General features: G+C 35.0%; 1 protein-coding gene across 1 annotated transcript; it reads right to left on the reverse strand.

The window, feature by feature from the left end:
• Positions 1 to 268: 268 nt before the first annotated feature.
• On the reverse strand, positions 269 to 11928 carry LOC141581535 (ankyrin repeat domain-containing protein 18B-like). The gene is made up of 4 exons (XM_074387356.1): positions 11908 to 11928; positions 11655 to 11801; positions 1270 to 1551; positions 269 to 484 (listed from the first exon to the last, which is right to left on the reverse strand). Exons 1-4 carry the CDS (start codon positions 11926 to 11928, stop codon positions 269 to 271), a joined length of 666 nt encoding a protein of 221 aa, XP_074243457.1.
• Between the last annotated feature and the right edge of the window lie 257 nt (positions 11929 to 12185).

The following is a 12185-nucleotide window of genomic DNA, read 5'->3' on the forward strand; positions in this document are numbered from 1 at the left end:
TTCTAGGGGAAAAAAGCCACACAAAAGACAAAAGCAAAAAAAAAAAAAAAAAAAAAAAAGAAGAAGAAAAGAAAAGAAAAGACAGAAACTGAAACTGTCCTTGGCTAACATTTTAAATGTAAGTTTATTTACTAATATTTTTTTCAAAAATTATACCATCAGGATAGCTTTCACTTCCTACCGATCTCATAAAGTTGTATTACTAAAAATTATGCTTTCATGGCAAGTTAATGAGCCCAGCTGATTTTCTACAAGTCTATGTTTTGACTTACTTCTTTACTTTTTCTGACATGGATCTGTTAGCCTTTAATGCTACTGCAAAGGCTTCCTTATATTCTTCTAATTCAGTAGTAACCTCTTCAAAAGCAGTTTTCATTTTGTAGAACTGATATTTCGCATCTTTCTGTATGAGGTCTATTTTATTTATTGAAGCCATATAATTCTTTTCTAACTGCTCTAAGTGTTTTTCATATTCTGCTTGTTTCTAAAACAAATGGAAAAAAAATCATACTTTTAAAACAATTATAACCTAATTAGTCTATATTTGTTGCCTTTCATTTAGAGTAAGTAATTCAGAAAGCAATTTTAAATATGTTTTTAAAAAAGAAGCTGAAGTTTAAAACATTTACCAGCAATTTCATCTAAAGTGATAATGGAATTAAGAATTGAATCTGAATTATAAAAATTTGAAATCATTCTTGTTAGTATTCATGTAATCTGATAATTTAAAAAATAATAGAATCATTTAAAATTTTAAAAACTGAACAATGTAGCTTAAGAACAATTCAAAAGCATCATGTAATTTTAAATTACAATTTTCTTTTTCTAATAGTCTTATGCCAACTGGCCTTAATAACTAAGTGACACTAGAATGAAAATCATTACTCTGAAAGATCAATTTAGTTATAATAATAATGAAAATTAAAATATTTAAAAGGAGAAACAGGCACCACTTTTTTTCCTAAAACTTTACAAAACACTTTCCTATAAGAGGAGCAGAGAAAATACGATATAGTGTGTTTATACATAGTGTTTTTATACATATAGTGTTTACATATAATTATATAATTATATATTATTAAATAAAAAATTGTATGATTACTATATAATTATATAATTTACATATAGTGTTTATATTATATATAATTATATAATTATTTTATTTATCTATAATTATATATTATATTTTATTATTATTATATGTAATTTGCAGGAAAATAAATGAAAGTACATTACAGATAAACCTACCTGATTAAAAAAAACACTAACCTGTAAACTGATTTCTTCTAATTTTTTTCTTTCCTGTCTTGTTCTTTCTTCTATCTGCAATTTATATTCTTCTAATTCACTAAAGTCTACCATATTTTTTTCTATATGTGTCTTAAGATTTACTACTTCTTGTTCCAATGTTTTGTTAACCTCCTCAAGTTTTTCATATTTCTTTTGTACGTCTTTCATAGAGTTTAACTCTTGTTGAATAACTTGATTGTTTTTAGCCAAATATAGACATTTTGAAGATACAGCTCCCAGCTCTTCTGTAAGATCATCAAACTGCATGAATAAAATAATACAGTTTGATAATGAAGTAGGCTGGTAATATTTTAATACAAAACCAATAACAAATTTTGAAATACATTTACTTACAATAACATGTTATCTATAATGCAGTAGATTCTTCAATTGTGAACCCTTAAATTACTCAAAAAATCAAGAACAAAGTTAAAGCCACCAAGAATCACAATAATCTATTCTTTACTTTCGTCATCTTTGCCACAGAACTTCTGCACTTGATCTTAGACTTTTACTTTTCTGATTGTTTTTGTTTCTCCTGAAATGGCTCTAAGTTTTTTTCTTAGTAGAAAGTTTCTAATCTCTTTCCTTCATCATCACTTCCAATAATTTCTAAAGAAGATTTAGGGACATCATGTTGAGTTATTTAGGCCAAAGACAATAAATGGCTCTCAGAATAAGACTTTGAAAATAACAATCTAGGGCAGGTGTGGTGGCTCTTGCCTGTAACCCCAGCACTTTGGGAGGCAGCGACAGAGTGATCACTTGAGGCCAAGAGTTCTGTCCAGCCAGAGCAACACAGTGAGGCCATTTCTATAAGAGGCTAAAAAATAATTAGCCAGACACGATGGCTCATGCCTGTAGTTTCAGTTAGTTGCAAGACTGAGGCAGGAGGATGGCTTGAATCTACAGTTCAAGACTGCAGTGAGCCAGGACACCACTGCACTCCTGCCTGAATGACAAAAGAAAGACCGTATCTCAAAAAAAGACAAACTAATGAGTTCTGTAAATAAGGAGTATGATACGGTTTGGCTGTGTCCCTACCCAAATCCCATTATGAATGGTAGCTCCCATAATTCCCACACCTTGTGGGAGGGACCCAGTGAGACATAATTGAACTGTGGGAGTGGTTTCCCCCACACTGTCCTTGTGGTAGTGAATATGTCTCACAGTGTTTGATAATTTTATAAAGCGTTTCCCCTTTCATTTAGCACTCATTTCTCTCATTCCTACCCAGTGGGAGATAATTGAATCATGAGGGCGGTTTTCCCCATACTATTACTGCTTGCCCTTGGAACCCAGCCCGCATGTTGTAAGAACGCTCAGGCCGCAAAGAGAGCTTGGGAGTTCCAGTACCAGTGCTTACACTGCCTACCCCAAGCAAAGTTCCAGCCAACAGCCAGCATCAACAACCAAACACTGGAGTGAGCACCTTCAGAGAATGCCACTTCTCCAGGCTTTCAGCTGTCCCTAGGGAAGCTGAGGGGAGCAGAGACAAGCTGTCCTGCCCAAGCCTTTTCCATATCACAGAAGCATGAACAAAAAAATGTTTCAAGCCACTAAAGTCTGGGTAATTGATGGAAAAATAAAATTATTTTTAAAAAGAGACAACAAGAAATAGAACTCATACAGCAGAATATAGTCTCCTTTAAAGTAGGATCTAATAAATTTTGAGATTAATCGATTGATGACAAGCATTATTGAGAATCGGCAGATAACCAGGAGAAAGACAGAAGCTCCTGAGGAGAAACTTTTCCTATAATTCCATTCAGTTATAAACTCCAATAACAAGGCAAGGGTGTCTATTAGAATTTCCCTTCAAGTTAGAAAATGAGACTGGGAAACAAGAAGATGCATGATTCAAAAACAACTAGAAATATTTGGTTAAATAACAAAAGTCAGACCTCTTGATTTCAATTAACTGAAATTCTAAAGGAAGCAAGCAGCTTTGAGTATTTATTAATCAGTCTAGTATTCAATTTTCATTTTCTTCTCAATGAGGCAATAAAAATATTGCAGATTCATTTTTCATCTTCACAAAGCAAAATAAATGCTGTCTGCTTCGAATGTGAAGAAATTTAAATCCAATGACTCCTTTACCTTACTTCAAGCTACAAAATAATTAAATGGGGGAAAAATAGTCTTTTCAACAAACAAGCTTGTTTGTAAGCAGACGTTAAGACCATGCCATCTTTATGCTATACCACAGTGTAACATATGTTCTCTATAGCATACAAATTGGCTCTCAGATATTGAAATTCAAAATACTAATCTACTATTTGTCTCTGATAAATTGCCTGAACATTATTTGGTTTTTAAGTGCTCTACTCCTAAAAATTTCTCTTGGCATGAGTTAAATTTTGTACTCCAAGAATCTTGTATTGAGCTAGAAAGCAGATCTGGGCATCTCTGTTTAAAAATAAAAGGTTTCTGAGAATGCAGAAATTACACCAAGGAAAGGATCAGCCCCAGTGTAAACCAGCTACCAGGTGGAAAAATGATGACTTAACTTGGTTTCCACTGAGATAACCTGAACAGCCCAGACTTAAACTCCTCCTTCATAGAAGGTGAACATTTATGAGTGATTCTGTACATTATAAGGAGTTAATAAAACATAATGCACCAGGCCAGGTGTGGTGGCTCACACCTATAATCCCAGCATTTTGGTAGGCCGAGGCAGGTAGATCACCTGAGGTCGGGAGTTCAAGACCAGCCTGACCAACACGGAGAAACCCCAACTCTACTAAAAATACAAAATTAGCCAGGCGTGGTAGCCCATGTCTGTATTCCCAGTTACTCGGGAGGCTGAGGCAGGAGATTCACTTGAACCCGAAAGGTGGAGGTTGCAGTGAGCTGAGATTGTGCCCTTGCAGTCTAGCCTGTGCACAAAGAGTGAAACTCCATCTCAAAGAAAAAAAAATGCACTAAATGGCAGATCAAGATTTGAAGAAAATGCATCCAGAATTTGAAGAAAATGTGTCTAAAGAGGGAGGCATTGGATAAGAGATTAAAGTTTGAATGGAGAAAAATATAAATGAACTGTGTCTTGTAAGCCTGACTTCCCATTATGTCTCAGAGTCAGTAAGGTATGAGCTGGCCACAGACTTCTTTGAGACACAAAAGGTGAGGTTAAAGATGCTCCACTACATCCAGTTTTATGATGACGTTAAGACAACTGGTAATACGCAACATGACTGAAAACACCTTCTAATTAAATTTGATTTGGTCCTGGCATAAGAATAAACATAGATAAACATATTAGAATTGAGAATCTAAATTTAAACCTGTACATTTACAGTTAATTGATTTTTCTCAAGGTTAACAAAACAGTTAAATGGGGGGAAAATAGTCTTTTCAAAAAACGATGCTGGGACAACTGGATATTCATATGCAAAAGAATAAAGTTGGACTCTTACCATATCTAAAAATTAACTCAAAACAAAACAGCTAAATATAAGAGCTAAAACTATAAAACTCTCAGGAAAAATTTGACATGCATTTTCGTGGCTGCATTTGGCACTGTTTTCTTAGCTATGAAGACATGGATTCAATAGACTTCAAAACTGAAAACTGTTGTTCATGAAAAGATGGTCTCAAGCCACTGAGCAGAAGCAAACATTTGAAAAGTGTATATCTGATAAAGACTCATTATCTAGGATATATATTTTAAAAACCTTATAATTCAGAAATAACGAGGTAAGCCAATTAAAAAATGGGCAAAGAATTTGAATAAATATCTCTGCAAAGAAGATACACAGATGGTTATAAACACACAAAAAGTTGCTTAATGCAATTAGCAATTAGGGAAGTGTAAATTAAAACCATGATATATTATCACTTCACACCGTGAGGATGACATCTTTGTTCAATGAAAAAGATAGAAAATACGTGTTACCAAGAATGTGGAGAAATTAAAACCCTTACACAACGCTGCTGAGAATGTAGAACGATACAGCCATTTTGGAAAACAAACGTGCAGCTCCTCAAACGGTGGAGCATGAAGTGACCACGTGAATCAGAAACTCCAGGCATAGTATATACTCAAGAGAAACGAAAACATACGTAAACACAAAAACTTGTACATTACATTGAGCAGCATTGTTAACAAGAGTCAAAAAGTTAAAAGAGCCCAGAGGTCCACCAGCTGCCGAATGGATGAATAAAACATTTGGTGTTTACATACAATGGGATATTACACAGCAGTAAGAAGAAATTCAGTACTGATACCTACACAGATGAAGCTTGGAAAAGTTATGCTAAGTTAAAGAAGCCAGTCACAATAGACCACATATTGCGATTCAATTGATACGAAATGTTCAAAATATACAGATCTACACAAAGAAGGCAGGTGGTTCCTTAAGGCTGAGGGAGGAAGCGGAGACTGGTGGGGATGGCTAAATAATGTGGTGCTTCTTTTTAGGGCAATGAAAATGTTCTAAAATTGATCGTGATGATTGCATAACTCTGCGAAGATACTAAAAGTCAGTGAATTGTGTACTTTAAATGAGTGAATTGCATGGTGTGTTAATTATATCTCAATAAACCTGTTTTCCTCCAAATTTATTTGGTGCTAGTGATCTGAAGTCATGTAACAGTGTATTGCTTGGTTTCAGATCATTGGCCACGGTTTATGACATAAGAGAATTAACAGCATGCCCTTTTTATTGAAAAAGTAATATATGGGCACAGTGGCTCATGCCTGTAATCCCTGCCCAGGCAGGCAGATTGCCTGAGCTCAAGAGTTCACGACCAGCCTTGGGCAACACACTGAAAACCCATCTCTCCTAAAATACAAAAAATTAGCCAGGCGTGGCAGCATGTGCCTGTAGTCCCAGCTACTCAGGAGGCCGAGGCAGGAGAATTGTTTGAACCTAGGAGGCAGAGGTTGTAGTGAGCTGAGATCACACCACTGCACTCCAGCCAGGGTGACAGAGTGAGACTCCATCTAAAATATGTAAACCTGTCCTTTCCATTAGCATCAATTCTGTAAAACATATATATATATATATATATATATATATTTTTTTTTTTTTAAATCTTTCCCTCACTGCTTAACATACTGACAGATTTATACTGAGGACTAAACTCTGATCTTTTTTTCTTTTGCCCCAACTCTTATCTTAGGGGCCTGGGGAATCACACCAAACACACTATAAAATCTCATCAATGGGTTTCATTAGCTCATAGCAAAGGCTTATTTTTCAGCCTGACTCTGTTACAGCATCAAAGACAGCAGATGCTGAAGGAAATAAAAAGAATTTACCCCCAAACATACTTATTTGACATATTTTGAAATGGCTGCCACAGGGCCAAGAGATTAAAATGGCTCTACAAAAGCTGTCTTCTCTGGGAAATTTGCATCTGTAAAAAGTCTCTATTAGGCCAGGCGCAGTGGCTCACGCCTGTAATCCCAGCACTTTGGGAGGCCGAGGCAGGTGGATCACGAGGTCAAGAGATCGAGACCATCCTGGTCAACATGGTGAAACCCCGTCTCTACTAAAAATACAAAAAATTAGCTGGGCATGGTGGCACGTGCCTGTAATCCCAGCTACTCAGGAGGCTGAGGCAGGAGAATTGCCTGAACCCAGGAGGCGGAGGTTGCGGTGAGCTGAGACTGCGCCATTGGACTCCAGCCTGGGTAGCAAGAGCGAAACTCCGTCTCAAAAAAAAAAAAAAAAAAAAAAAAAAAGTCTCTATTAATGTAACCAGATCTCTCCCCTTCTATGGATTCCTAGAGCCAGGAGTAATTATCTAAAAGCCTGACACATTTAAAGTCTGAAAAGATATATTTACCATCTATTCTCTCTGATGGCTACAGGCTATGAGGCTTCATCTACACAATAAAAACCTTGGCCTCCATGATCCCCTCATCTTAATTCAGGCATTCCTTTCTACAGATTTCAAGTTTTAGACAATAGTTTAACTCTACCAACTGTCACCTCAAGAATCCCTAAAACCCACCTACAATCTGTAAGCCCCTGTTCTGTATGTCCCACCTTTTGGGGCTGAATCAATGTATACCTTCCTAATGTGATTTTTCCCTACAATTTCCGTCCCTTGGAAATGTGTAAAACCAAACTGTAACTCCTTTCTCAGGATCTCTTGAGATCGTGCAACCCAGGGCCACAGTCACTCATACTGGCTTAGAATAATCCTCTTTAAACATGTTTGGCAGAATTTGTATTTTTTCATCATTAATATTTCCCCAAATTAAGTGCCCTTTTTAAATCACAAGACTGATCAAAAATTACCTTATGTTTTAGCTTCGTCATATTCATTTCCAGTTGATCTGTTTCTAAGTCTCCATGGAAATCCAATCCTTCATTTCCAAATTCATTTAATAGACATTTTATCATTTCCAGGAGTTTCTTATATCTGCAGAAATGTACTGCATTAGTAAATCAAGTATTTTTAAGACTAAATACTCAGTAATTTCAAAGTAGATATTGTGTTTTAGCATATAAAAGATATAAATTATGATCCTCTCATTTGTTTCAACAGAAAATAGTTTAGAAACATTCTAGTAAAGTTATAATCTTAGATAAATAACATAAAGAAATTTTTTATCATATATATGGCAGATAGAGTGATATTGTCACATATACAATTTTATAAATAAACTATGCCTATAAATTTTGGTATGTTAAGACAAAATAATCTAAAACTAAATATTAGCCATAACTCAGAGATGAGTATCCAAGATGAAAAAGTAAAACATATGCATTTTGAAAAAGACACATTTTGGTACCTGTTTACCACAGTCTATAAGAAGAAAAGAAAGTATGTGCAAAAAGCATCATTCAAAGTACAAAAAGATACAGGTAAGAAAACATCTTTGATGTCTGAGTTGAGAGGAAAAAGAAACAGGCAGTTTTTGAAGAAAGAAAATGAGCATAGAGATGTGTGAAGATTTAAGGACTGCTTGAAGAAGAGATCTAGAGATCTTTGCTGACACTGTCAACAAAATGAAAGAGACACAAAACCATGTCCAGAAAGGCGCTGACAGAAAAATGTTGATTAAAATCAGCAAATGAACTCAAGTACTCAGCAAATGTATAGAAAAGTAGCTGTGTTAGTGACTTCAAAGACTCATTCTGTTTTAAGAAATCTGTGATAAAAACATGATTGCTCATTTTGCTTTTAAGTTATACATATGTTTTTGTATATATAACATTTATGTGAAACAAGTTTAATAACATGTATACCTCATGTATATAAGGGACGTACCCATGAAAAATGAGTAAATTTCTATGACAGGTTTTCTATCTTAAAGAAAGAAACAGAAAGAAAATACAAGGAAAATATCAAAATAAATGTTGATGTTAAAGAATGACACAAATAGGTCTTCTTCGAAGAATTTGAATGCAGCAGAGAAGGATACTACCAAAGGAAGGAAAAATTACCAAAGACAGCAAAAATACCTTCAAAAACAAAACTTCACACAAGAAGACAAAGGTGCAGTTGACATTATATGTATAAGGCTTCATCATTATTGTTTTCAAAATCATTAAAGAATAAGTATAATATTTTGGTATTCAAAAATATCAAGTTGCATTATGTTTCTAAAATAAATGTTAAAATAGAATTTAATTATGAAAATGCAGACGTAAAATGAATTTGTATCTAGGTTTTAATGAAGTAAAAGTATGGTTAAATCAATTGATGTATGGTTAAAATGTTCTACAATATTAAAATCATACCCAGTTCTCTCTTTTTCTAATTCATCATTTTTCTTTCTTATTTGATCCATATTATACTCAGAATGTTTTCTTAATTCTTTCTTTTCTTCCTCAGGCTTGAAAAAAATAGTTTAAAAATGTATTTTTAAAAATATAGAGACACATTCTTCTATCTTAAAAACATTTCTTATAAGTTTATGAATAACATGTATTTAGGCAGATGTGTAAAGTGCATTTTATAAACCTGATGCCAATAAGGACAGACTTTAATCACAATCACTTTTCTTAAAACAGCCAAATACAATTCATACTTTTGTTATTAACTTTTCTGAAATTTAAACTGCAAATAATTTTGTTAAAAACAGAGGGTTTCGCACATAAAAAACTAAGCGGTGGTAGAAAAAAATTAAGAGTAGTTATATTTGCATGTTAGTTTTCAAAGATGCCCTAGAAACATTGTCATCAATGCGTCAACATATTCCAAGTTGTGCTAAATTACATCTTACTAAGGCAATTTTAAGAAAACTCTCATATGGTTCCTGTTACATTTTTTATCCTCATCTGTTTTCAGGATGAGCTAAATACTCTCTTTTTCTGTAAATATTCACCCATGGTTTCAGTTTTTCCTTTTCTCTTAACCATTTCTCTTTAAATAAAGTTTAACTCTCCTCTATAACAAACAAAAACAACTTCTGTCTAACTTTTGAGGCTTTTCTATTGTCCTGTTTCTCCCCTTCCATTGAACTTTATAACCCATACTGTCATTCAGAAATCTATTTCTCATCACTTACTGTCTTATTTTAGAAAGTCTGTTGGACATCAAGGACTTTATCTTGCTTTACTTGGCAGCAACTGCGAGCAGTGACCAAAGCCTCCCATCTCTGAATGCAGCAACCTCTGATGTTTAGTCCTATCCCTTTCTGTTGCTCTTTTAAAATTATCCCAGAGCTCCTTAAATCTCAAAACTCCCGCCCAGATTCCCGAATCTACATTTCCAGCTCTGTCCCTTTTACTGAGGCCTCTTCCTGTTAGTACACTTCTCATAGAAAATATTCCTCAAGGATCTAGAACTAGAAATACCATTTGACCCAGCAATCCCATTACTGAGTATATACTCTAAGGATTATAAATCATTCTACTATAAAGACACATGCACATGAATGTTTATTGCAGCACTATTTACAATAGCAAAGACTGAACCAACCCAAATGCCTATCAATGATAGACTGGATGTAGAAAATGTGGCACATATACACCATGTAATACTATGCAGCCATAAAGAAGGATGAGTTCATGTCCTTTGCAGGGACATGGATGAAGCTGGAAGCCATCATTCTCAGCAAACTGACACAGGAAAAGAAAATAAAGCACTCCATGTTCTCACTCATAAGTGGGAGTTGAACAGGGGGAACATCACACACTGGGGCCTGTTGAGGGGGTGAGGGCAAGGGGAAGGAGAGCATTAGGACAAATACCTAATGCATGCAGGGCTTAAAATCTAGAGGATGGCTTGATGGGTGCAGCAAAACACCATGGCACATGTGTACCTATGCAACAAACCTGCACATTCTGCACGTGTATCCCAGAACTTAAAGTAAAATTAAAAAAAAAAAGAAAATATTCTCAGCCACATGCTCATACACTGATGTTACTTTGAGTGTAGTGTTATATTTTCTAATCTTGAGAAGGACAGCCTCACCCTTATGATATTAACCAGCATATATTGTCCTTTTTCCTTTATAATGCACAACTTTCCCATAAGAATCAAATTATTCATTGTTTGCCTGTTTTGTTTTTCTTTTTTAAGAATTTCCTTTTCCATAGAGATATGGCATGATGAAAATCTTGTTCTAAAGTTTCTTTCAGGGAACACTCCACTATATATCATTGGGAAGCTCCAGTCAAGTAGAGATGTCCCTTCAGCCCAACTGTGATTCTTCATTTCAAAATTGTGTCCACTAAATATCTTAATCCAAGTAGTCTCTGGCTTAGGAATTTATGAAATAAGAACTTTCTGGAGAAGTTAGAGGCTATTAATTGAGATGGTTGAAAACTGCCCCTTATTAAATTTTTTCTACCCAAAGTGACATCAAAGTGGCTAATAATTCTATGCCTGATTTCTAAGTCATTTCTACAGGAATCTATACAAAATTGTTTATTTTGTGAGACAGTTTCACTCTGTCACCCAGGCTGAATCACTGCTCACTGCAGCCTTGATCTCCCAAGCTTAAGTGATCTTCCTACCACAGCCTCCCAGGTAGCTGAAACTACAGGCATGCACCACCATGCCTCAGCCAATTGTTTTAAACTTTTTTTTTTTTTTTTTTTTTTTAGAGAGGGTCTCACTTTATTGCTGTGGCTGGTCTCAAGTGATTCTCCTGCCTCAGGCTTCCAAAATGCTAGAATAACAGGCATGAGCCACCTCACCCAACCAGGTATTTCATGGAATGATTTGAGAGGCAATATCTACACAGAAGCCAGATGGCCTGGGTCTGAATCCCAGCTCCACCAGGTACAAGCTGTGTGACCTTGAGCAAATTAACTTTCTGTGTCTCTGGTTCTTTACCATCTACTTCACTGGAATGTTGTGAAGATTAAGCATCCATCAAAATTAGTATCCTAAAACATGTTATAGAATTCAACCAGCTGCGGAGTAACTGCCAACATGTTAAATTCCATACATACTTGACTTTCGACTTGAAATAATTTCTTCTTTGAGGCCTGTGTCTCATCCAAATTAATGTGACAACGTGATGTATCTTCTAGTGGTGACTCTGACATACTTTTTTTTTTTAGGGTATCAGCCAATTGTTGAAGTTGTGTCACAACCACCTGAAAAAATAGTTTTGTTACTGATTTTATAATAATTATTATTAAATTATGTCAATAATACTTAACATACATACTTTGAAAATTATCACCACACACATCGATTCACCTTTTCATCATATATGCACATTTTTATTTGTTGCTGAATTCAGTAAGGGACGCAGAATGTGTTGTCTTCCTGCCAAACTGGTATTCTCTTACTTACACAACAGATTCATCCCACTATTCAATCATCTTAGAAGCTCACCTCAACCTGAGATTCCTAACATATTCCATCACTTGTTCAAATCCTTCCAACAGATTTCTACCCCAGAATAAAAGTAAAATTCCAATGGCCTTTGAGGCTCTAGGTAAACAGGCCTCTACCTTCCTCTCTGACCTCAAGCT

Source organism: Saimiri boliviensis, chromosome 16, assembly GCF_048565385.1.
Source record: "Saimiri boliviensis isolate mSaiBol1 chromosome 16, mSaiBol1.pri, whole genome shotgun sequence".
NCBI lineage: Eukaryota > Metazoa > Chordata > Mammalia > Primates > Cebidae > Saimiri > Saimiri boliviensis.